This window comes from Phasianus colchicus, chromosome 25, assembly GCF_987193195.1.
Source record: "Phasianus colchicus chromosome 25, bPhaCol1.hap1.1, whole genome shotgun sequence".
Classification (NCBI taxonomy): domain Eukaryota; kingdom Metazoa; phylum Chordata; class Aves; order Galliformes; family Phasianidae; genus Phasianus; species Phasianus colchicus.
In genome coordinates, this window is record NC_143460.1 from 1,211,608 (window position 1) to 1,236,485 (window position 24,878).

At 53.1% G+C, this 24,878-nt stretch overlaps 3 protein-coding genes across 22 annotated transcripts; all 3 read left to right on the top strand.

The window, feature by feature from the left end:
* Positions 1-1,015: 1,015 nt before the first annotated feature.
* FRS3 (fibroblast growth factor receptor substrate 3) lies at positions 1,016-13,974 on the top strand. Of its 14 annotated transcripts, none has more exons than XM_090124428.1 (9): positions 1,016-1,189; positions 1,727-1,989; positions 2,479-2,574; positions 2,994-3,130; positions 3,346-3,434; positions 3,933-4,150; positions 6,083-6,244; positions 6,788-6,945; positions 8,535-13,974. In XM_090124428.1, the coding sequence occupies exons 4-9, from the start codon at positions 3,128-3,130 to the stop codon at positions 9,441-9,443; spliced, it is 1,539 nt and encodes a 512-aa protein (XP_089980554.1). In that variant the 5' UTR covers positions 1,016-1,189; positions 1,727-1,989; positions 2,479-2,574; positions 2,994-3,127; the 3' UTR covers positions 9,444-13,974. The 14 variants fall into 14 exon arrangements, with proteins under 14 accessions (XP_089980554.1, XP_089980565.1, XP_089980559.1 ...); XM_090124433.1 differs by lacking the exon at positions 1,016-1,189 and adding an exon at positions 2,843-2,906 and having other exon boundaries at positions 1,360-1,989; XM_090124432.1 differs by lacking the exon at positions 1,016-1,189 and adding an exon at positions 1,360-1,595.
* A 501-nt stretch (positions 13,975-14,475) lies between these two features.
* Positions 14,476-19,514, top strand: LOC116236958 (gastricsin-like). 6 transcript variants are annotated; one of them, XM_090124440.1, is made up of 11 exons: positions 14,476-14,645; positions 14,750-15,301; positions 15,529-15,799; positions 15,995-16,148; positions 16,609-16,726; positions 16,966-17,084; positions 17,405-17,604; positions 18,167-18,286; positions 18,537-18,684; positions 19,008-19,106; positions 19,225-19,514. In XM_090124440.1, the coding sequence occupies exons 3-11, from the start codon at positions 15,744-15,746 to the stop codon at positions 19,378-19,380; spliced, it is 1,170 nt and encodes a 389-aa protein (XP_089980566.1). In that variant the 5' UTR covers positions 14,476-14,645; positions 14,750-15,301; positions 15,529-15,743; the 3' UTR covers positions 19,381-19,514. The 6 variants fall into 6 exon arrangements, with proteins under 6 accessions (XP_089980566.1, XP_089980567.1, XP_089980569.1 ...); XM_090124441.1 differs by having other exon boundaries at positions 14,815-15,301; XM_090124443.1 differs by lacking the exon at positions 15,529-15,799 and having other exon boundaries at positions 15,271-15,301.
* Positions 19,515-21,425: 1,911 nt separating this feature from the next.
* On the top strand, positions 21,426-24,335 carry LOC116237053 (pepsin B-like). Of its 2 annotated transcripts, none has more exons than XM_090124445.1 (9): positions 21,426-21,499; positions 21,834-21,987; positions 22,338-22,455; positions 22,551-22,669; positions 23,047-23,246; positions 23,326-23,448; positions 23,574-23,718; positions 23,944-24,042; positions 24,183-24,335. In XM_090124445.1, exons 1-9 carry the CDS (start codon positions 21,426-21,428, stop codon positions 24,333-24,335), a joined length of 1,185 nt encoding a protein of 394 aa, XP_089980571.1. The 2 variants fall into 2 exon arrangements, with proteins under 2 accessions (XP_089980571.1, XP_031461836.1); XM_031605976.1 differs by having other exon boundaries at positions 21,444-21,499; positions 23,574-23,727.
* Positions 24,336-24,878: the final 543 nt, after the last annotated feature.

The following is a 24,878-nucleotide window of genomic DNA, read 5'->3' on the forward strand; positions in this document are numbered from 1 at the left end:
AGAGGTGGGGAACCTCCGCGGGGATCTGACCGAGCGCTCAGCCGCAGGGCAGCCGGGATGTCCTACTTTCCTCCCCAAACCACTGAGCGCGGCTTCGGCGACGGCATCGGGGCAGGAATCGGAGTACGAGCTGGGTTGGGGCAGCGCTCCGGTTCCTGCACCGCCCTGTCGTGTTTTATATCCCTGATTTTTGAGATTTCTATTTTGCATCTGCAGTGTTTTCCCTCTACAAAAACCCCTGGGCTGGGGAAGGAGGAGCGTGCGTGTGGGGCTACAGGGGTCGGGGATGCTGAGTCCCCCTCCCTCCCCCGCTGCCACACACAGGGGACCCGTGGGGCCGCACAGCGGCGATTCCCAGGGACCCCACAGCGCCCAGCGCCGCTCCGGGGGCGGTCAGCGCAGCGGGGGCCCTCAGTGCCACAGCTCTGCACCGCTCGGTCGCCGGTGAGGACTTTGCTCCCCAGGGCCCCGCAGCCGCCAGCACGGCTGCACGGGGAGGGAGGGGGTGATGGGCAAAGCCCGCACGAGGAGACAGCGGGCCGCCAGGCTGGGGGTCGTGCAGAAGGCAGCGGCTGGAGTCGCTGTCCTGCGGGCACCGCAGGGCCCCCCGAGCACCGGCTGCGTGTGCTGGGAGGGCAGCGACTTCTCCAGCGCCACCGCCACCTCCACGCAGCTCCTGGCCCCTCTCAGCCCTCCCATCCCCTCCGGTTCCCGCAGCAGCCCCGTCCACCCATCGGTCCCTTATAATTTCCGGCTTTCCCAAAAGTCTTTTTGCGCTACTGACCCCTTCGATAGCGCTCCCTGCGCCCCGTACCCCGCAGCGCCTCCCTCCCATTCATCCGCGCTCCCCACCGCCCCCCCGGCTCTCTCGGCCCCGCCCCTCCACGTGACCCCGCCCCTCCGTCCAGCCCCGCCCACGCAGCCTCGGCGCCGCGAACCTCGCGCGCCCCCTGGCGGCCGCGTGCCCGCCTGCCCGGGGTCCTCCCAGCGCGACGCTCTAGGCGGCGGCCGGCGGACTCGCTGCTCCCGGCGGGCCCCGGCCCGGGCTGGGGGACGCGGCGCTGGTGGGTCCCGGTCCCCGACCCGGAGCTCGGAGCCCGCGGGCCGGGCAGGGGCCGGGCCCGGGTCCTGCGCGTAGCTCTGGGTCCGGGCCTCAGCTCCCGGACGGCGGAGCCGGGCAGCGCCTCAGGTACCGACCCACGGCCGGGCCTCGTCCCGCTCCGCTCCGCTCCCGCTGCCCGGCGCGCTGCGTCCCCTCCCCCCCGCGGCGTCCCCTCGCCCCACCTGCAGCTCCCCGTGTCCTCCCGCTCCATTAAACCCCTTTGTGTCCCCCGTCAACAACCCCCTCGTGCCCCCCGCTGCACCCCTCCCCCGACCCCTTAGCCCTCCCCCAGTCGCCCCGCACCCCATCCTCCCCCCGTCCCCATCCCCGTGCCGGGTTCCGGTGCTCGTTGTGTTTCTGTGGAGCCCTACGGGGTTTGGAGGGGGAGGGGGGGCTGAGCGAAGGGCTGAGCCTGGTGCCCCACCCCCCACAGGCCCCCCTTTAAGGATGGGATCTCCCTCTGCTTTTTCTCCTCGCCTTCACGCTGGCTGCAGTGAGTTTTCAGGATAGGCGATGGCTCTGCATCCCATCGCAGGGCAGAGGGAGCGCTGGAGGGAGAGGGGAACGAAGAAGAAAGAGAGGGCGAGGGTAACGTGTTTTCTGTGGGATTTTTGTTTCCGTGAGGGAACTGACGGGATGGCAGCCCCCGGAAACCGGCCTGAGGAGTCGGCAGCGGATCGGCGATCGGTGCTGAAGGTCGGTGAGGAATAAAACCACGCAGTGCCGGGATGCAGAGCGGCGGAGATGTGCTGGGTGACAGCAGCTGACAGCTCCAGCCTGCCCCACGCCAAGCCTTCCCCCACTAGAGGACTTTGCGGGATGTGGATGCAGCAGGGAGGTGTTGAAGGGCCGGAGCTCAGGCAGGGTGACGTGGAGCTGCAGGGAAGGTCGGTAGGTTGTGGCTTGATGTGAGAACCAAACAGGGGAGCCTCTGCAGCTGCGCAGGGATGTGGCCCCAGGAGTCACTGTTTGACTCGGAGGGACTGGTGAGGTGGATTCTGGTGTGACAGAGCGGGAGACTTCCAACAGCCTTTTTGTTGTATGTGCTGCTGCGGTGCCAGGCTGGGTACCTGTAAGGCCTTGGATGCAGAGGCTGTCGGTTGTTCTTGCCAAATAAAGCATGACATCTTCCCGTGTTAACTTGCTGCTGAACCCAGTGCTCCGGAGTGGGTGTGGGTCTGTTGGGATTGATTCAGAGTTGCCCTAATTTCTCACTACTGGGTGTGTAGCTCCTGTGTGCTCGGTGCTTGCACTCACTGACTTTAGCAGAGAGCTGAATTTTTGTGTTCTTTGGCATTTGTTAGTTTTCAAAGTCTGAAACAGATCGGCGGTTGTGTTCAGTTGCTGATAGGGCTGCTTGTTCTGTGACTCTCAAGGACTTTCCATCAAATGAAGACACCTTCCCGTCCCTGAGCAGCAGATGTCACATGCTCTGAGTCCTCACTGCTCTCTGCCCTTCCATCCGCTCCTCGGTACGATCCCAAAGCTGAGAAATCAAATCTCTCTTAGTTTTAGGCTTTCTAGATGTGTTTTTTTCCAAAGTTACGTCTTTAAAAGTACTAGCTGGTCTCTGCCCTTTGGGATGCACGTGCTTTCATCTCCAGTGTCTGCTCTGAGTTCTCAGTGCTGTATGTTTGCTAGAGAATGGGAACAAATGGCAAAGAGGGACGATTTGCAGTGGCCATACAAAGTGTGTGTCTGAACCTCTGATGTCTGCTTGAAGTGTGCCATGCATTTTAGGAGCGGAATTATGATCTGCATTCATTGAGGAGCACAAAGTGTGCCTTCTTCCTTCCCGTGATGTGTGAGGAGACATTCCCAGTGCCATCCCTTCCCCACATGTTTATTCTTCTTTGTTTTCTTATCTCTTGAACTGTAACTTTCTTTCCAGGTGGAAGATGGGGCCGTCTCCCTCGTGCTCTAGGTGACTCTGACACCTGGTTACCCTGAAGTCCCAAAGGAGATAAAGGGACAGTGGTAGTGGGATTTTCTCACCTTCAGAAAACCCAAACATCCAGTTGCCTAATGGTAAGAAAGCTATTATTTTTAATTAGGCTTATATTGCACAGGGTCCATTCATTGGGGGACGCACTGCAAAGCAGAAAAAATCTGAGTTCCAAACATGCTGAGCCACATGCAGGGGCACCCAGGAGGGTATGGGCTGTAAATGCTGCACGCTGGCAGGGACTGGGAGGAGCTGGTCTGAAAATTTGATTGCTCTCTATTTTGTGTCCTTTCCCCAGGGATTACCTCTCCTGCTGGCGTCATGGGGAGCTGCTGCAGTTGTCTGTGTGGAGACAACATCCCAGACAACCACCCCAGCAAATTTAAGGTAAGTATTGGACCTTCATCCCCATTATAAAATCTGTGGCAACACTGACTGCTAGCAAAGCACAGTGTGGGTTGGGCTCTAGGCATGAAAGCAAAGAAAAACTGCTCTCGCAGATAAGTCTTTCACTTGATAAGATTTGCAAATATGTTGCTTTTTTTTTTTTTTTTTTTTAATTAAGTACCCTCTGCTGCAGATATTTTTGTATTTGCAGTAGAAATTTCCTCTCTGCTGAGATTCAGCCTGAGCAAGGAAATGGAGAGCTGGAGAGAAACCTTCTATTGCTCAGGGCTGTGTTCCAGTGTCTGTGCTGAGACACATCAGCTGAACTGCTGAGCACGAAGTCTCCAGGCCTGCCGGCTCTGCGCTTTCTGCCAGCAGTGAATTCATGCTCTCAGCAGAGAAAAAGGCATCTCAGGAAATGAAGGGGAAATCCATGGGAATTACCAGATCTTTGTGGGAGGGCTTCTTTTTCTTTTTCCCTTTTCTAAACGCACCAAGCTTCCCGGTGCGAGCCGCGTGGCTTCTGCAGGTAACGAACGTGGACGATGAAGGTAACGAGCTGGGAGCTGGGGTTATGGAGCTGACGCAGACAGAGCTCATCTTGCACACTCACAAGAGAGATGCAGTCAGGTGGCCCTACCTCTGCCTGCGCCGCTACGGCTACGACTCCAACCTCTTCTCCTTCGAGAGCGGCCGTCGCTGCCACACGGGGCAGGGTGAGTGCTGGCTGATTCCTGCAGCAGGAGCTCTGGGGTTTCTGCTCCCAGGAGTGTGCTGCTGCTTGTGCTTTCCCACATTTCTGCATCTGATGAACCAGTGGGTGTTCATGCAGCCTCTGCTGCCCCCTGAACATTTGTGTGCATGCATAATCTCAATTAAAACGCTAATGAGAGTGCTGTTGTGGCTCAGAACCTAGCGGTCTCATCTTGCTAGTGCATGGGCACTTAGGAGGTTAATTGATGAACCAGGCTTGAGCTGAAGTTTCCAACAGATGGAACATATTTAATGTCAGAGTGTTGCTTACAGCCCAGCTCCAAGCTCGGTACCAGGCACTGAGCAGTCTACAGCTGTGCGTTGTTTCATGGGGTGTTAGGAAGTGCTTTTTGCAGGACTAGAGCTTTGTTCAGCCTCCTTTAACTCTGAAAGGACATCAGCTGCACTTTTTCCCAGACCCCTCTTCAGATCTGGTTATTTCGCAGAGTTCAAATGTACATCAGTAGCAGCAGTGGCTTAAACACGATTTGTTTTTGCAGCACATTCTCTCTGCTGTGGTTGGTGTTACTTCTGCTTCACACTTTCTATTTTGTGTCTGGCAGCACTTTGTAATGCAAAGGAAAAAGAGTTTTGTGTTTTACTGATTTTTATGCACGGGGATGCTGTGCACAGAAGAGGGAAGTGAGTCACCTCGGGGTATGTGCCAAGTCATCAGCAGCACTGGGAATGGTTTTACTATGGTGCCTGTTAGCTCCCCTCCCCGTGTGCCTCTCTTGCTTTTAAAGAGCTGAGCACTTTCTTGGTGTGTGCATCCCAGGACCCGGAGGAGTTTGTTACCTCCTTCTGTTGATGTGTTTGTAGACTCCTCCTTATCCACAAGGACTCTTCATGACTGTGTCTGTGTAAAGGACTGCACTATAGTGCCCTATGATCCTTTTTAATGTTTGGGCTTTTCCTCTTCTGGAATCGCGTTCCAGCAGTGAGAATTGGTTGTCTGCTTTGCCTTATGTAGGATTAGGGATTAGAATTCTGCTGTGAATGTGTTTTGCTTTTATTTAGGCCCAGACTGGGATGATGGATAAAGCAGAGCTGTTTGCTCCGCGTGTGTTAGAACACATTTTGCAGACACATGCTTGCCAGTCATAATGCAGACAGAAGTCAGAGGGGTGACACTGTTGTGGGGAGTTTTTTCCCTTCCTTGTGGGATTTTTTTTTTCTTCTCAGTTAATTTCATTTGGAGGATCCCTTCCTGATGCTGTCTTATATAAGGCAAATCTAGCTATGTTTTGGTTGGAATGTTTTGAATGTTATTTTTTGGAGTCACAGCTGTTGTTGCCATGCCATCCTTGTTGCTATGGCTTTTGTGCATGTGTGTGTGTGTGTTGCAGTGTGGGATTGCTCAGCTCTGCACATACCAGCTCTGGTTTGGGCTGCTTGCTTGGAGAGACACTGCTCAACTCGATGCTTTTCTGAAGTAGGACACTCCTGTTCCTCTCTCACCTAGAAACCCCACAGGGCCCAGTTCAGCTTCCACCAGTCCCTGGAAAGCCTTTCCCCGGGCAGTGAGAACTGGGTGGTGTGCCAGGGGAGCTGAAATAGAAGATTAGAGACGAAACAAAACCGGTTAGCTTGTATCTTTCACACCTCTGTTTGTCAAGCACTGAGTGTCAGAAGATAATTAGGGTGCTCTGTTTTTACAGTGGTGCACTGCTTGGCCAGATGGCAGTCTTGGCACTGCGTGGTGATGTTGATGCAATAATTCACTCAGATGTTAGTTGTTCTCATGTGGCTGTGAGTTTCAAGGGTTGATTATGTTAAACACAATAAAAGAAATCAAAATTGCCAGTTCATTTACAGCCCAGAATTACATATCCCCTTGTTAAGACCAGAATTGCTTTCTTGCTTTTCTGATCCTCCTCCTCATTACCCTGCAGGGATTTTTGCCTTCAAGTGTTCCAGAGCGGAGGAGATCTTCAATCTGCTCCAGGACCTGATGCAGTGTAACAGCATCAATGTTGTGGAAGAGCCTGTTGTCATCACCAGGAACAGTCACCCTACAGAGAGGGAGCACTCCCGGACCCCCCAGGGTCCCCCCAGTAAGTTTATCTCAGCCCATGTGGCAATGCCTGCTGCTACTCATGTAAAACTGCCCTTTGCAGACCATGGATGTTTCCCAAATGCTGCCTTGCTGCTGACCTGTATCTTTATGTCCATGTGAGCCCAGTACAACTTGTTTATTTTAAGGCCCCACTTGTCTGCAGTGTGGTATTTTGTTTCCAAGGAAACAGCAACAAAAAAAAACCCTTCAATGGGGTTGTCACCCTTCAGCCTTTGTTCACCTGGAGCTCTGCCAAAAGGCCTTTTTAAGTGGCACCTACAGGGATCAGGTGGTTCCCAAAGGAAACCATGTCTGGAAGAATTCAGGTTTGCTCAACTCCTGCTTCCATTAGGAGTCACTTAAATAAATGTAAACAGGAGGGCCTAAGCCCTTGTATTTATATGAGGCACTTCGTGATAGGAGTCTTCTCCAGACAAGCTGATTCTGACTTGCAGGGTGCAGTTCAGGGACCAGCTTGCTGTGGAAATGCAGTCAGCTGTTTTATGCACTGGACCAATGCTCTGTTGTAATTCTCTCCCAGGTCTGGGGTACACAGTTCCAGGATTTGCCAATGGATTCCACAGTTTCCCTGGAGAAAGCCTGTCATACTTGGCAGCTCGCCACCCCTCCATGAGCAGCCTGAGGCATTCCTCTGTGGGTGAAGACTCTACTCATGCCCTCATTGGGCCTGACGATCAGGTAAACACAAATGCCCTAAATTCTCCTGTTTCCAAGCAATGAACAACAAGTTTGATTTGCTAGCAGCTCTGTGGAATTCCAGGTTTCTCTTACTCCAGCAAAACTCAGGTGATCTGATTGTACCTTTGCCACTCTTCTCTTTTGCTTCATTTTGGTCTTGGGGACTTCAGCTCTGATGCTTCCCTAAAACGGGCACTCTATTTAGGTGGATTGATTTGGTTTCCTTGATCCCTGGGTGGTGCAGTTAATGTGACAGAGGGAAGGGAGCCATCTGGAGGGACCTGAACATGTTTTAGAAGTGGGCCTACATGAACCTAATGAGGTCAACAAGGCCAAGTGCAAGGTGTTGCACCTGGGTCGGGGCAGTCCCAGATATGAGTACAGACTGGGAGAAGAATGCTCTGAGAGCAGCCTTGTGCAGAAGGACCTGGGGGTCCTGATGGACAAAATGCTGGACATGAGCCAGCAGTGTGCACTTGCTGCCTGGAAGGCCAACTGCTCCTGGGCTGCATCAAACAGAGGCAGCAGGGAAGGGAAGGGGTTGTCCTGCTCTGCCCTCGTGAGGCTCTATCTGGAGTTCTGCATCCAGGCCTAGGGCTCCTGGCACAAGAAAGACATGGGGCTGTTGGGGGAGGGCCGTGGAGATTCTTTGGGTCTGGAGCACTTCTGCTGCGAAGAAAGGTTGAGGGAGCTGGGCTTGCTCAGCCTGGAGAAGAGAAGGTTTTGGGCCTTCCAGTACTTGAGGGTAGATTATGAACAGTAGGGGGACTGACCTTCTATGTGTCAGACAGTGACAGGACAAAGGGGAACAGTTTTAAACTAAAGAAGGTGAAATATAAATTAGCTGCTGGGGGAAATTCTTTGCTTGGAGAACACTGAAGCACTGGCACTGCTGCTGAGGGCTGTGGATGCCCCATCCCTGGAGGCAGGCAGGGCCAGGCTGTGTGGGGCCCTGGGCATCCTGACTGGGTGGGGGCACCCAGCCTACAGCAGGGGGTTGGAACAGAAGAGTCTTTAGGGACCCTTCTAACCCAACTGTTCTGTGATGCTATGATTCTGTAGCATTCTCTTGACACTTAGCTGTGAGTCTGTCATATTGCCTTATCAGCTATTACTGCATCCCCTAATCTGATCTGCAGATGCGTAGCCAAATTTAGATTCCTTTTATTTTTATTTTTGATGTTCAGCTCTTTGTTCTCAGTTGTAGAATTTGAGGTTTTCCCAACATAATCCATCTTATCTCACTCATTGTCAGACAAGCCCATGCGGGTGTGAGCACTGCAATGTATCAAGTATAAGGAGCTCAAGAAAATACTTTGCAGGTGGCTTTGGTTTTTGTTCTGTGCCATATGCATCAAATGTGAAATAGATTATTCGTTCCTTCTGCAGTTGGGCTCCTTTTTTTTTTTTCTCCTCCATCAGCCCACAAATCCAGAAATGTCTTTTGAGTTTTGCTTCCCAAAACCTTTTCAACTTCTGAAACTCTTTCATCTCTGGCTTCATCGGTCTTTCCTGTTAGTTTCTCAGCTGCTGACAGCTGCTTTGCTCCTGCTTCTCCTTTCACTGTCCCTCTGCTTCTCTCCTTGCAGTCCCACACCTACGTGAACACAGCCAGTGGTGATCAGGAGCTGAGGGGCCAACATTGTATGCACTCCTTGCCTGAAGTCCACCCTCCTTTCCCCCATAGGAAACGCAGCTGCTCCCTCGAAGACCGCAATCCCCAGGTCTTCCTGCAGCCAGGGGAGGTGAAGTTTGTGTTGGGTCCTGCACCCAACTACAGGCGCATCAGTCGGCACCACCGGGAGTGCAGGACACACTTCTGTGCTCCCAACAACAACAACGAGCGCGAGGATGAGTGCCCTTCACCGCAGTGCGTCTACGAGAACGTCAACGGCCTGCTGCCCCCCAGCACCTCGACCCTCTGCCGGGGCGGGCGCGTGAAGGTCCCCCATGAGGACAAGGGCTCGTCCAGCTGCTCCCACCGGAGAGCTGCATTACTGCACTATGAGAACTTGCCGTCGCTGCCTCCGGTGTGGGAGTGCCAGCCGCTCCGCCGGGGTGAGGAGGACGCTGGGGACGCTCTGACGCCTTCTCCCAACGGCTATCCCGAGGCTGGAGAAGAGGATCCCCTGCAGAACTACATGAACTCAGAGAGCACCGTGCTGCATGGGGGCAACACCCTGCGGCGAGGCACCTTCCTGCCCAAACCCCAGCGCAGCTGCGTGCCCAGCGTCTTCAGCTTTGACTTCCCCCGGCCCCGGCTGGAGCAGCCGCGGCAGCTCAACTACATCCAGGTGGAGCTGGAGGCTGAGCCTCACAAGGGCCATCCCAACACCCCAGCCTCCCACACCGCCTCCCACGAAGCGCACCGGACGGATTCCTACGCGGTTATTGACCTCAAAAAGACAGCAGCCATGTCCAATCTGCAGCGGGCCCAGCCGAGGGACGATGGGACTTCACGGAAAACTCGGCACAACAGCACCGACCTGCCTCTGTAAGGGGACCCAGTGCAAGCACTGCCTTGTGGCTTTGGTACCCACCCTTCAGCGTGTTGCCCGGTGTGACTTCCATCTGCCATTGCCTTCTGCTTCCCCGTTTGCCCCATTACCTGGTGTTATGGGATGGCTCCTACAGCTGGTGTTCACACTGCTCTATCTGTCTGTCTTCTCCTCTCCATCTCCTGTGCAGTTTGTTTTACGAAGCCTTATGGGATGTTTAAAGACGCCATCTGGAAGTTATGTTGTCTTTCTGGCAAGAAGGACAGTGGGTGCCCATGGTAGCGCTGGAACTGCGTGGATACCACCTTCAACAGGGTTAACCCTCCTTTATTCCTGCCGCTCCGTGAGCAGTGCCAGCAGCCTGGGATCTTCTCTGGGGAGACCTGACTGCATCTCACTGCCCCAGAGTCAGTTTTTGCCTTGTGATTTCTCTGGTCCCTCATGACATGGGAGCTCATGCTGCAGTCTTTCCCTCCTCAACTTGCTCCTTTCTTCTTCTGCACTATTTTCTTGAAGCTCATAGAAGCTTCTCATACTTCTGTCCCTTTCTCAGATTCGATTTAGATTGGGCAGCTCTAGAAACTAATAGAAGAGGACAGACAGCCATGGACACAAACACTGTGATCACAGAAACCTCATTTCCCGAAGATACTTTGCTTATAAAGAGGAGGGGCAGACTGCAAGTGTGAGGGGCTGTAGGTTGAGTATAGAAGCCTTCAGTTGTATTGTACCCAGTTTTGATTTCTGGGAGGGGGCTGTTCAGAAACACTGTTGATTTGTTTACTTATTTTATTTATTAAATGTTCTTTTTGCATCCCGGTGGAGATGGCCAAAAGTGGTGCCACCGTGACATGTGTGCTCATGTGCCCTCTGTCCGGGGCTGTCTGAGCAGAGCTGCTGGCTTTGCAGGGCTGCCGTCAGTGAAAAGAGCAGCTGTGATTCAGTGTTTTTTAACTGGGATTCGCTGTTGCAGAGAGGGTGGGTGGTGTGAGGTGGCCGGGCTTGGAGCGCTATCAAAGTGGTTGCCTGCACCCACGTTCCTGGCCGGGTCCATGAGAAATATTTGATCCTGTTTAGAGTGAATGTGTCATTTGTTTCCTACAGCTACAGACTTGGGAAGGGCTAAATTTCCGTAAATGTGTGGCCTTTGATGTGGAGTTTTCTGTTGACGCTGAAGCTGAGCTGTCAGACCTCCACGTGAGGTCCTGTGTCGGGTCTCTGCTGGTGCAGGGCATGCCTCCACACCCCTCTGTGTGGTGACATGCTGCAGCTTAACCCGCATTACTTTTTGCCTCTGTGGGCTGTATCTGTGAGACAGAAGTGCTCTGGAGTCGCTTTGGAGTCCCACCTTTCTGCTTTCTGCTCTTCTCCCTGGGATGTGAGCGGAGAGGCCCAGCACCCAGCAGGTTGTCCCACTGCCCATCTCGGCTGTGCCCTCCTCGTTCCAGCGTGGAGGTCGGTGAGCAGCTGCTGTGAAGGAAGACAGCACACAGTCATCACCTGCTTTGGAGGTGCACAGACCCCATTTCCATATTTTTGATGTTTTTCTAATGTTGTACTGAAAGGTGACCCTTTTGGGAGGAAGGGCAGAGCCATGCGGTTGGAGAAGCAACAGAAGTGTGCGCAGTGCTGCGGGATCCCCAACTTGCTGTTTGTTGCACTATAAATCCAAAGTGCCCCATATGCTTAAATTCAGCGGGTTTTCCTTATTTTGGGGAAATTCTTCTCGTCCATTCTTTTTTCTGTCCCAACCTTTACGTGATTTGTAACTGAAAGGAAACCCAAGGGATGTGTTTTTGTATTATGCCAAATGACTTTCTTTGAAGGAAAATGGGCACCCCCCTAAAATCCCTCTCTAACTTTCATTTGGAGAAGTGAGAGAAGAAATTGTTTACGTATACATTAAAAAAAAAAAAAAAAAGAAGTGACGTGTATAAAGCTTTAACAAAACTCTGTAAGTATAGAGCTCTTTGCTCAGTAAGTTCACCCCTTGGGGTGGCTCCAGCAGCACCAGGAGGAGCCGGGTTCCAGTAGGAACCTGCATTTCCAGCATCACAGCCCAGTGAGAAATGCTATGCAAAGTCCTCCTACCAGACAAATGAAAAAGGATGGAACATTTTACACTTCTATGGAGTGAGATGACAGGGCCAGGGCTGTGGATTGGGTACAATAAGGGTGTGCTGCTGGGGTGTGCTCCAGAATAGGGCTCACGTCTGCCCTGGGCCTCCCTTTCCTCCCCCAGCAAATTTGGAGCCCCCAAACCTCACTGGGATATCAAAAGCAGGAGAGGTGAGGAGGGCACGCACAGCAGGGGCTGCATTGCAGCATTCCCTGCATTGCTATGCCTGTCTGAAGGAGAAAAATAACTCCCTTGTCTCATTTTTAAGGAAGAGCTGGTGTCTGTTGCTGCTGCACTTGCTGCTCTGAGAGCATCCAGTCTTGCTGCTCTGTGCTCCTCAGCGTGCAGCCCTGACCAGGAGCTGGGAGCTGCAGGCTCACAAGTGACTTCCTCTGTTTTTCTTGCTTTTGTGAGAAACTTCACAACGTCCCCTTTAAATAACCGGGATTCTCTCTTAACTTCTTAACCCTCTGTTTTGCAAAATGCAGGAACAGGCCCGAGTTGTTTGAACACGGTTTCAGGAATGTCACCGTCTGGGCTTTCGCCCCAACATTTCCACCAGCTCTCCAGTGTCACAGCTTCCTCTAGTGGTCAGAGCTGTAGCAGCTGCAGGAGGAGAAACCAGTAGGAGGTTGAGGTGTGGGTCGGTTCTGTCTAATTCCTTCAGTCCTGGGATGGGCAGCACAGAGCCCTCCTCGTAACCCTGCGGGCTCCTTCCTTCTCACGGTTTCTTTTGGTTAAAAATCACCTTTATGAATTATGTTGTACTTGTACAGCACTTTGCAAAGGTGGGTCTGGCAGATCTTGCTTTGAGCCTTATGTGCAAGTTTGCTGGGCTTTCTCAATGAATGCACACTGATAGGTGTGTGAGTGCCTGCTGGATGGGAACCTTAACCTGGGGCAGCTGATGAGCATCTCATGCTCCGTCCCTCACTGCAAGGACGGCCTCCCCAGGGCAGCATGCCTAGAATCTGCGCTTGCATCCATGAGTGTGGTTTAGAGATTGAGGGATTCACCCAAGGCGGAGTGGTTCCCGTTTGAGTTTTGAGTGAACCAAGCAGATTTTTTCCCCTGATATTTCTTTCCTGGGGACTGCATACCCCAGATCTTCTGCCCATCCATTCCCCAGACTCAGTTGGTAGGAATAGAGCTTCTCATGGCTCTCATGGCTCTCAGCTGTCTTTTATTGTGGGAGGGTTTATCTTTTTTTTTTTTTTTTTCCTAACCAGTTTAACGTGCCTGCTTTTCCCCCTAGGGAAGGAGCTTGGTTATTTGTGAGCTGTTTTTGCCTTACAGAGAGAGAGTGGCAAAGAAGAGGCTGAGGATTAAAAGATCAATATTTTTGCAAAGAGCTTTGAATGTCTCAGATGTTACCGAAGCACTAAGTGTTATTTTTGTTATCCAAGCCATGCTGGTGGCTGGGAGGAAACCCAAGCCCAGCTTCAGCTCCTGCTGTCCGTGTTTCTGGTTGCATCCCTCCGAGCCCCAGAGCCCCATCCCAGCAGTGTTCCCAGCTCTGGTTCTGTGTGTCCTTTCTCTGTGCCTCAGTGTCACTGTGGCAAAATTAGGGAAGAGGCACCAAACTGTTGGTGTGATGCTTTTGAGATGCGAGTGAGAGCTCTCTGTCAGGGCTCAGTACCACATCTGTATGTTCTCAGCTGTTTTCTCTCAAAGTCGTTCTTCTGTCTCTCTGTGTTATGCTGCTTAGCCCTTCTTGGGTTGTATCTTGACTGTGAAGCGTCATTAATGAGCGATTGTTAATGAATGCATTGCCTCATATAGAATCATAGAGTGGTGTGGGCTGGAAGGGACCCCAGGGATCATCAGGTTCCATCCCTGAGGCCCAAACTCAGCTCTGGGGGGCTGACGTTTGACTTCCCCCGCAGCCTGGCTCCTCCTGAAGTGCCGTGCTCAGGCAGCAGAACAGGTTTAGGTTCCTGTTCCCAAACAGGACCAAAGGTGAATACATTAGGGGAAATCTGGAGAGCTTTGAAGTTGGCAGGTACAGGCCAAGGCATAGAAAAAAGCTAATACTAAAGAAGGGAACTCATTTGTTTTTCTTCCATCGGCGAATGTGATTTTGAAGTCGGAAGGCCCAGATGCATCTGCGTTCTCTCGAGCTCTCCTCCTCTGTGCTTCCCCTCTCTGTGATTCGTCCTGCTGTCTCTGAGCATTTCTGACATGGCAGAAAAATGACGGTGCTTTGGGGCTGGGGCTGCTGTGCCCAGGGGGCCGATCTCACTGCAGTCATGCTTCTTCAGGTTTTCTCCGTGGGTGTCATTCAGTCTCTGTGTTTCATCCAGGTGTAACCTCGCAGGTGAAGAACAATAGTGCTATGTGACCTGAGGAGTGCTCATGTCTTACGTTAACGTGCACTACGAATGTATACTGAATAAATGGAATATGGTGATGTTGCAGGGCTCGTGTCTTACTTTGGGTGTTGCAGGGAGGAGAAGCGACACATTTCCAAGGAAGCTTTGCTTTTTATTTAAAATTATAAGCTCAGGGGAGGGGCATGGGATGGTGTGAAGCTGGACTTCCCTGTGGACCTCGCACACCGCTGGAGCAGTGCTTGCTGCCTTCCCCCAAGCAGTCTCCTTGTGTTGGCACATTGCATCAGACTGCTTTGACCTTGAGGATCTTCAGCTTTCTCCTGAATTTGGGGGGTTTGGACATCTTACCAGCTGCGTATAACTCCAAAGTAACCTCTGCTACTGCTGCCAGACCCACTGTTCTGAGTTGCATCCTGCTCCTTTCTCTTACTATAAACAAACAAGGACCCACATGCATTAGGTATTACAGACTCTAATTTTAAGATGCTCTGAGTTTGTTTTGTTTTTTTTTAAATCCAGATGATCTTCTTGAGCCTTCAGGAAAGAAGAAAGAGACAAAGTGGCAATTATTGAACATGGGCACGGTTCAAAGTGGGGAATTACCTCTGAGCTGCCCCTGGAGATGGCGTACCACCAGCAGCCAACCTCTTTCCTAGAGTACAGTTGGGTTTTTTTACAGGTGGCAGTAAATTGTGCACCTCCACCATGAGCAGAGGTTGGTCCGTTGTCTCGTCCTTACAGACTCTGAAGGTGAGATATAGGTTCCATAAAAGCCAATCCAATCCGTATGGAAATGTTGTCACTTGGTGTCCCCGGTCAATCCCATTGTTTCTGTTCCTCTTGTTTTGGCCAAGGGGTGAAGCCAGACCTCGATGATAAGATTACATTTGAGCTGAAAGGTATTTTGTACTTCTGATAGTAAGGCAGAACACGCAATGTTTGCCATGGAGTGCGTTCCTCAATTGTGAGCTGAGGAGGAGAGAACCAATGGTGCCAACAGCTCTGCATGGCCGTGTTCCTTTTCCCTGAGCCCCTGTACCTCTGAAGGAGGGAGAGGTAAACGTGGCAGCTGAGTTTCTGAACCACTGGCCCTTCTATGAGATCTCTTAGGGCACAAACCCATTGGCCCACCCCATGGATTCTGCCGTCGCTCTGTATGGAGTGGATCTGCCTGTTTTTCCAGAATACAGCTGCTATGATCTCATTGTACACAGGGGCAGTCTAATGCTTTGCCTTTTGAAAGTCCCTCCTGACAGCTCTTCCCAGCAGGAGTACATCTAAGAGCAGCCAATAGAGCCACATGCACCTTCCAAAGGGAGCGTGTCTTGGGGTGCAGTGTCTTTCCAACCCAAGCCCTTGCGTTTCTTTCCTCCAGGGTCATTCTGGGACTTTCAAAAATGCAAGAGGTAAGAACTGGAATGGAAACGGGAGATAACAGAGCTCTTGATAACCCGTGTTATTCTTTCCATTGTATTCCTGGAAAACACAATGAAATCTTTTCCCCTTTTTTCAAGGGAGTCTTTGATAACCCTATCAAGTCAAAAAGAAGTTGGGCAGCAGCAAACTCGACTCTTAGGACTTTTGCTTAATTTTACAGGGTCACTCTTATCGGCTGTTTTTTTTTTCTTTCAAGGAATAGCTTGCAAACAGATGGGTGTTTGCTGCTGATATTTGACTTCAGAGTTTCCAAGATATTCCTTAGCACTGCGGGGAAATTTTTGGGCTGCAGTGATAACCTTTGGCTGCGTGCATGGCACTGGTGGAGGCAATAGGGACCGTGGTGGGGTATATAAGGGTGCACGTGGAGCTCTGGAGGTCTACTGGGACGGCTTCCGAGAGCAGCTCACCATGAAGTGGCTGATCCTCACCGTGCTGTGCCTGCACCTCTGCGAGGGGCTGCTGCGGTGAGCGGGCAGGGTCTGCCTGTCCCTGGGATTGGGGCAAGTCGGGAGGGTGGCAATGTGAAAGGTGCACGGGGAGCTCTGGGTTTTAACTGGGGCCCACAAGACCAACAGGGAGCAAAAACGAGGGAGTGTGATGAGCAATGCAAACCTGCTTCCTATCACACTGAGCTGATGGCTGCTGCTCACTGCCTGCAGGGTTCCTCTGAAGAAAGGCAAGTCCATCAGGGAGGCGATGAAGGAGAGCGGCGTGCTCCACGACTACCTGGCGAATCACCGCTACTACGACCCTGCCTACAAGTTCTTCAGCAATTTTGCCACTGCCTATGAGCCCCTGGCGAACAGCATGGATGTGAGTATCCATCCCTTGGGAATGGTGAGGGGAAAATGAGACAGGAGGAACGGGATGCGAATAGAGAAGTCTGGGAAGTTCAGTGTAAGACCTTGAACCAATGGTTTATTTCAAGAGCTGTTCTCGTGGTCGTGCAGGAAAAGAGGGGTGTTTGTGTGAGTGCTGATGGAGCCGCTCAGCTGTGTACTCTGTTTTGGAAATACACTGACAGTGGCACTGCAGGAAGGGTCCGGGTGCCTTTGTGCTGCTTGTAAACACAGCTGCTGTGCTGTTCCTGCACTGGTGGGAGAAGCAGCAGAGAGCAGTGCCATGCTTAGAGCACAGTGCACAGCGCTGTTGGAAAGGGACAGCGGGAATCTGGCAACCCTGCAGCCCCAGGAAGCCTGCAGTCCTGTGGCTGCATGGGCTGAGATTTAGCATGAGGAGTTACATGGAGTAAAAATTGTCCCCTTTCCTCCAGATGTCCTATTATGGGGAGATCAGCATTGGGACCCCCCCGCAGAACTTCCTGGTGCTCTTCGACACCGGCTCCTCCAACCTGTGGGTGCCCTCCACGCTCTGCCAGAGCCAGGCCTGCGGTGAGCAGCTGGGCAGGAGGGTGCACAAAGGGGGTCCTGGGCAGTGGGGGGACTTCTGGCTGCCACTGTTGTATTTACCACAAGCAATGATTACCACCACTTATCAAAAGCAGCCCACGTGTGTGCTTTGATTGCAGGTCCCTGTTGCTCGCCCTGAACCTCTGTTGCTTGCCACTCGGCCTCTGGTTGAGTGCCCCTGGATGGAACCATCACTCTTCTGTTTTGTTTTTCCAATCTAGCCAACCACAACGAGTTCAACCCCAATGAGTCCTCCACATTTTCAACTCAGAATGAGTTCTTCTCCCTGCAGTACGGATCTGGCAGCCTCACCGGCATCTTTGGCTTTGACACAGTGACAGTGAGTGACACTGCAGATGGGGGGAGTGAGGGGTGCCCCAACTTTGCCCTGCAGCCTTGAACTGCGTGCCGAGGGCGTGCACCTGGGAAAACATGGGCTGATCACTTCTGGAGACCAAGGGTTTTCCTTTGGGAGCAAAACAGGGGAACTCTTGGCTCTAACTCAGTCCCCTGTTCTGATATGTACGCGTACAGCTGCAGGATGGAGCCCCGTGTTCGCTTGGTGCACCACTGCATGGCCCAGTGTCCTACTGTACCCGTGGGTCACAGTGCTCCATGCAGTGCTCTCAGGGCAGCTCTGCCTCTTTTCTTCATCCCTAGATCCAGGGCATCTCCATCACAAACCAGGAGTTCGGCCTGAGCGAGACAGAGCCTGGCACCAACTTTCTGTACTCTCCCTTCGATGGCATCCTGGGGTTGGCCTTCCCTGCTATCTCTGCTGGTGGAGCCACCACTGTGATGCAGCAAATGCTGCAGGAAAACCTGCTGGACTCCCCCATCTTCAGCTTCTACCTGAGTGGGTAGGGATGCTCCTGTTCTTCCTTCCACCTTTTGCTGCCTTTGTCCTTCCCAGGAATATTCTGTTTTTTTTTCGTGTTTAAACCTTCATGAGAGCCTGTAGCTGATGCTTCCTTCCTGCTCTCCTGTTTGCCCAACCCCTTCTACTTACTAGCATGCTGGCTGGTACTGGTAGCTGTCAATCTCTACTGACACCCATGAGTGTGACCTTCAGTATCTAAAGGGGCTGTAAGAAAGAGGCGTCAGACTGTATATAGCAGGGTCTGTGTGATAGGGCAAGGGGAAATGGTTTCAAACCAAAAGAGGGGAGGTTTAGGTTGGATATAGGAACAAAGTCTTTCGCAGTCAGGGTGGTGAGGCACTGCACAGGCTGCCCAGAGAGATGGGCCCATCCCATGCCCATCCCAGACACCCCCAAGGGCAGGGATGGAGCTGTGAGCACTGACGGAGCTGTGGGTGCCCCTGTGCACTGCAGAGCGTGGGACCGGATGGCCTTGAGGGATCCCTTCCAACTCCAACCCTCCATGATTCTATGATTCTGTCACTTGTGCCTTCCTCCCGCAGGCAGGAGGGCAGCCAAGGTGGTGAGCTCGTCCTCGGCGGCGTCGACCCCAACCTGTACACGGGGCAGATCTTCTGGACTCCTGTCACCCAGACCACCTACTGGCAGATCGGGATTGAAGAGTAAAGTGTTGCTTTCTCCAGCCTCCTCCACACCAGCTCTGGTTGTTCTTAGATCTGTGGCCATAAGAGGAATCTTTCTGTCACCTCTGGTGGCTTCAAGGATCTCAAATCTCAAGCTTTCTGGGCTCTGATGGCTATTCTTGACAATGCTGATGTATAACTGTAGAGAACATTCCTCATACACCATGCCCCTGTGTTCCTCTTGCAGCAGCAAGGAGTTTCATGAGCTGCCTGTTTTCTCTACCCACAGCTTCACTGTTGGTGAGCAGAGCAGTGGCTGGTGCAGCCAGGGCTGCCAGGGGATCGTCGATACAGGAACCTCCCTCCTCACCGTTCCCAACCAGGTCTTCAGTGAGCTGATGCAGTACATTGGAGCTCAAGCTGATGGCAACGGCCAGGTAGGGAGAGTGGGCTGGGAAAAGGAGGGGAGAGAGGCAAGAGATGCATCTATCTGGGTGAGCAGTTGCTGTTGAGCATCAGGGTTGGAGGAGCATTGGAAATCCAGTTTCAGAGAATCATTGAGGTTGGAAAAATCCTCCAAGATGATCCAGTCCAACTGCCCACCTACCACCACCATTTCCCCACTAAACCACGTCCCTGAGGCTTTGCTCTAATCCCCGCAGAGGAAACGATGGATCTCGTAAAGTGTGCATGTCTGGGTTCATGGATCACTGACAGAACTCACCAGGCACAAACCTGTGGTGGCTTTCTCTTTCCCCAGTATGTGGCAAGCTGCAGCAACATTGAGTACATGCCCACCCTCACCTTTGTCATCAGTGGCACCAGCTTCCCCCTGCCTCCCTCTGCCTACATGCTCCAGGTACAGCATCTCGTGCTCTGGGGACCTAATGGAGAGCAGCCAGGGGGACGTGGGCTGGGGGACAGCTGGAAGATCTGTGCAGCCAGAGCTTTCCAACACGGTTATTCCTTCTCAACAGAGCAACAGTAGCTACTGCACCGTTGGGATTGAATCCACCTACCTGCCCTCCGAGACTGGGCAGCCCCTCTGGATTCTTGGAGATGTCTTCCTGAGGGTCTACTACTCCATCTATGACATGGGCAACAACAGGGTGGGCTTTGCCACTGCTGTGTAGGCAGCCTCAGTGCTGTGCCACAGCTCTGTGCGTTGGAGCATCTCCATCCCCGCAGAGCCCAGACCCCTTCTCTTGCGAAATCTTTGCATTGAAGATGGGTTTCTTTCCAGACTGTACTGTGAAGAAATAAAAGAGCTGTGAAAATAAGATTATGTCATTTGTGTTTTTTTATTTCACAATGTGTATGCTCCTTTTTTTTTCTTTTTTTCTTTTTTTGGTACAAATGAAATCAAATGAGGCTGCAAATATTCCCCTTTCAAAACATAATAAAAGTGAGGGGGTAAAAGCAGAGGACACAGCCAGGCTTGCTGCAGGTAGTCCTTTTATAGCAGGAGCAAACTCAACATTCAACCACGCACAAGGGTGTTGTGTAGCTAAAATAATGCTTGGAAGCAGCCAGGCGCTAGGCAAACATCTCAGGTTCCAAATGCTCAATCGTTCCTCATTCCACAGGTCTGATATCCCTGCCCTCTCTGGCTACACATTTCCCAGCACAAGCCCATGGGATGTGGAAGGCGGGCTTTGCCCAGATCTCTGCTCAGTGTCTGTGGGAGGTGGAGGTCTGTGCCTTCAGGAGAGGTTCCAGCTGGCACGGTGCTTGTTGGAGCAGCCCTGTGCCCATGCTCCCCTTGTTCCATGCTCCCATTTGCTGAGATTATATCACAATATCTTGTGTCCAACAGGTCCAGGAGAGAGGGTGGCCGGTTGCTCTGGCACTGGGACCAGTCACCTCTCCATGCTTTTTGCCATGGGTAGGACAAAGCCTAGAGCAGACCAAGAAATCAGAGGTGACTGTGATGTCTTTGGGAATGCCTTTGCTCCAGGCGGAGGCTGGACTCCACTTCAGAGCTGTTTGCAGCCTGGTGCAGTGCTCTCCTGAGAGCTGCTCGGTCTGTTGGTGCAACAGGAGGAGCAGGATGTGCCCAGAGCCCAGCCCCAACACGTGCCCATGCCCAGCAGTGCAGCTGAGCTCTGCCCCTACAAGGATGCGCCATCTCTGATGGCAGAGACTGGAATTCCCCAACTCCTGTTGGACTAAGTGCCTTAGCAAACAGATGCTGTTTAACTTTTCGGGGGTCAAAAGGAAACAAAGGTAGCATGTTTGCATGTGCTATAGAGGGCATCTTATTCCTTTGTCTTTTGGCAAGCCTGAGTCCCCTTGGGACCTGCAGATAACACGCGGTATGTTGACGTTTTGATAACTGTTCTTTGCTTTCAGCCAGAATTTGCCTTTTATCCAATCTTAATAAGTTGATCTTTCTATCAATCCTGCTAGCAAACAAGATAATTGCTTTATTATACTCAGTATCCAGCAAAGGACACACACTTCCTGGCGCTCCCAAGGGAGCATACGATGTGCAAAGCGCCAGCGTGGGATGAGCGCAGTGATAGCGGTGCTGGGTAGGCAGCAGCTATTGGGGGGCAGCAATGAGCCTCCTGGGGTGCAGGGTGCTGTGGGGTGGGCCAGGGGTTGGAACTCAGGGATCTTCCCTTCTGACCCCAGGCCTTCTATGAACGGCTGCTGGGCAGGTGCTGCGGGCATGTCTGCAGCAATGGCACCGAGCAAGGTATGGAAGGGTTCTTTCAGTCTCAGCCTCAGCACCCGTTTCTCCGTCAGGCCCCAACATCCTCATGGCGCTGGGTCCTCCTGCAAGCCAGTTTCCATCCCGCGCTGTGAGCTGTGAGAGCCTTTGTTTTGGGAAAGGTTGAAGCGATTTGGAAGGATCCAGATAGCACTGCAGCGTGCTGGCAGTGCGATAACTCCTCTCCCTGCTGTGATAAGGGCGGCCCTTATCGAGTGGCCGCACTTTGATTTGGCCGTGGAAGGTGGCGAGGTGCTCTGTTCTCATCCGGGTGCCCCACCAACGACAAAAACTTCTCAAGTTCCTCGTGGTCCAAAATACAAAGAAACCCTTCAAGCCAGGGTTACACACGGCGGTAATGGAAAACAGAGGCACGCAGATAAGGCGGTCAGTGCGTGCCAGTATAAAGGCAGCCGGGCCGGGCAGCTCAGCCTGGTGCTGTGCTCTCCAGACAGGTGCACCATGGCCACCAGCTGCACCATGAAGTGCCTCGTGCTGGCTGTGCTGTGCCTGCAGCTCACAGAGGGGCTGGTGAGGTGGGTGCTGTGCTGGAGCAGCACAGGGCTGGGGGGAACTCGGGGAGCAGAGACCGGTTGCGTTCATCACATATGTGTGCTGCACCTGGGGCACTGCTCGGGGATGCTGTGTTCTCAGTGTACCTGGCCACGTGCATCTCCAGAACCCATCGTGGCCATGCCAGCAGCAGCCCAGGCTGTGCCCCTGGCCCAGAGATGCTGTGCAGATGACTCGCAACATGGCAGGATGCAAGGGAACCCAAAGGAGAGGACACCTGAAAATGCCCAAATCACCTCATTTCCTGCTTTCTTTGGTTTGCTTTTTGTTTTTCTCCCCCCCACCCCCTCTGCGCAGGATCAAGTTGAAGAAAGGCAAGTCCATACGGGAGAAAATGAGGGAGGCAGGAGTGCTGGAGGAATACCTGAAGAAAATTAAGCACGATCCAGTTAAGAAATATAACTTCGGCAAGAACTACGTTGTGTACGAGCCGATGACCTCCCACCTGGATGTGAGTCCTCTCACTGCTCCCCCTGCCCCTCTCCTGCTGTCAGAGCAATCTGTTTGCCCTGAGCCTCCGAGAGTGGAACAGTTCTCGTTCTCAGACTTTTTTTAAGCTCCTGTGTCAGAGTTTAGCAAAGCTTTGCCCCAGCTGCCTGAAAAGCTGTGGTTTCCCATATGGGACGCAAGAAATATCTACTAGCACTTCATTTGGGAGTAGATCGCTCAGCCCCTTTCCCCTCTTATCGCTGTAAGAGTGAGGGGATCCCCAGCATTGCTGCAAGGTGCCAGGATGTGGCGCATGGTGAGGAGGTGGAGGTGAGCCCCATCCCATGGACATAACCCACCTCTTGTCTGCAGTCCTCCTACTTTGGGGAGATCAGCATCGGGACCCCCCCGCAGAACTTCCTGGTGCTCTTTGACACCGGATCCTCCAACCTGTGGGTGCCCTCCACGCTCTGCAACACGCCGGCATGCGGTGGGTGCCCCACAGCCCCTCCCCATCTGTCCCCCTGTGCAGCTGTGAGCTGCAACAGCACCCCCAGCAGCTCTATTTCTTCGTCTCTCCTGCAGGAAACCACGCCAAGTTCAAACCCAGTGCATCCTCCACTTTCATCAACAACGGGCAGAAAGTTACGCTGTCCTACGGCAGCGGGACACTGACAGTGGTGCTGGGCTACGACACACTGCGGGTGGGTGCTCCACTGGGGGGGGAACAGCTGGGGGAGGCATGGGGCAGCTCTTGTGCAGACAGCATGGTAGAAACCAGGTCCTGAGACGGGCAGAAACTATGCAAAGTGATTATTGCTCCCTTCGGTTACCCAGCTGGATTTTTTGCTTTGCTTGCATGACTGCTGATAGTTTTGCCAGGCGCCCAGGGATGTTCTCACCAGCCTTGCAGGGTGCTCTTTGTCTTTGCACTCTGGTTTTGCACTCTTTGGCTTTGCACTCTCCGTTTGCAATCTTTGGGTTTGCACCCTTCTATTTTGCACTCTTCGATTTTACCTTCTTTGGCTTTGCACTATTTGCACAAGTGCACAGGCTGACACAGTGCTGCCTCTCCCTCCAGATCCAGACCATCTCAGTCAGAAACCAGGAGTTTGGGCTAAGCCGGGATGAGCCCACCCAGCCGTTCTACTACGCCCAATTTGATGGGATCATGGGGATGGCTTACCCTGCACTCGCGGTTGGAGGGACGCCCACCCCCCTGCAGGGCATGCTGCAGCAGAACCAGCTCAACCAGCCCATCTTCAGCTTCTACTTTTCTCGGTAAAACCCCTCTGCACTTCTGTCCCTCTGGCTGTCCCCACGCAGGTTCCTTGCTGCTCTAACTGCGTTGTTCTTGCAGCAATCCCACCTACAACTATGGAGGAGAGCTCGTGCTGGGAGGAGTGGACTCTCGGCTGTTCACTGGGGACATCGTGTGGGCACCGGTGACCCAGGAGCTTTACTGGCAGGTGGCGATCGATGGGTGAGTTGCATCCATTCCTGATGGAGCTGTGTGCAGCCTCAGGTTCCAGCCTCCAAGACCTGAACAAGGTGGGTTCTGTGCCCAGTGGGGGCTCAGAGTGACGTCCACCACCTTTCTGTACTCAGGTTTGTTATCGGACAGTCGGTGATGGGCTGGTGCAGCCAGGGCTGCCAGGCCATCGTGGACACAGGGACGTTCCTGCTCACTGTGCCCCAGCAGTACCTGAGCAGATTCCTGCAGGCTGTGGGCGCCCAGGAGACCAGCTATGGGGTAAGGGAGGTGTTTGGGGTCAGGGTGGGGTTTGTAATTGAGCCACGAGCCCTGGGTTTGGACAAATCCTGCAAAACTCAGATGGTGTCTGCAGGGCGCAGTGCTGTGTGTGAAGCAGGGACGTGATGTGGCACGGCTGGGGCCTCGGGAAGTGTCATGCCTCACAGCCAGTGCTGCTCCCTGTGCTGCTCCAGCCATAACCTCCCCATCACCCTCTCTCCACAGTACGCAGTTGACTGCAATGCGATCCACAGCTTGCCTACCATCTCCTTCATCATCAGCGGGGTGCAGCTCCCACTGACCCCCTCTGCCTATGTCCTCAATGTATGTATTACCCTCCTAGTCCCAGGGGTCCAGCAGAGAGCCTGGTGCTCCCTGGGTGAACAGCAATACTCCCCTCCCCACACAGTTGCGGGGTCCAGGTGCTTCCCCAGGCTCTGACTCCCCATTATTTCCCCTTACAGAACAATGGGTACTGCACCATTGGGATTGAAGTCACCTACCTGCCATCCCAGAACGGGCAGCCACTCTGGATTTTGGGCGATGTCTTCCTCAAGGAGTATTACAGCATCTTCGACATGGCGTACAACCGCATCGGCTTCGCCAAGTCGGTGTAGAGGAGTGGGGCAGCAAAACGCAGCCCCCTCCTGCTCTGAGCGAGCCTTGCTGTGGGTTTCCTATGGGCCTTTACATTCCTTTACGTGCTCTCTGTCTCTCCGAGGTTTCTGTGTAAGGCTGTGCTCTCAGTCTCCTGCTGCAAATAAACTGCAGAGCCTCAGCGCTCTCTGAGCTGAGTTTGTTCGGTGGTGGCAGAGCGCAGGCTGACGGCTCGCGTGTCTCAGCCCCTCCTGCTGCAAGGGAAGCTCCTGCATGGCAAGAGTGTCCTGCCGCCCAGCCCCTGCTTGAGGGACCCTTGGATACCCATGGTGTTGCTGTTACACCCCAAGCACAGCTCTGGGAAGAGGAATTCCCTGAGGGGTTCTCCAAAAGCCATCTCTGCTCCCGGGGAGCAGGCAGATCCTGCAGCACAGGAGCCCTAAGCGTGGTTTCTTAGAAGCTCTTTATGACTGCGGCTCCTTCTCAGGTCTCTCAGTAGTTCTGTCATCTCACCAGGGAAAGGACACCAACTCCTCCACGCTTTGTGCAAAAATATTGGCGCA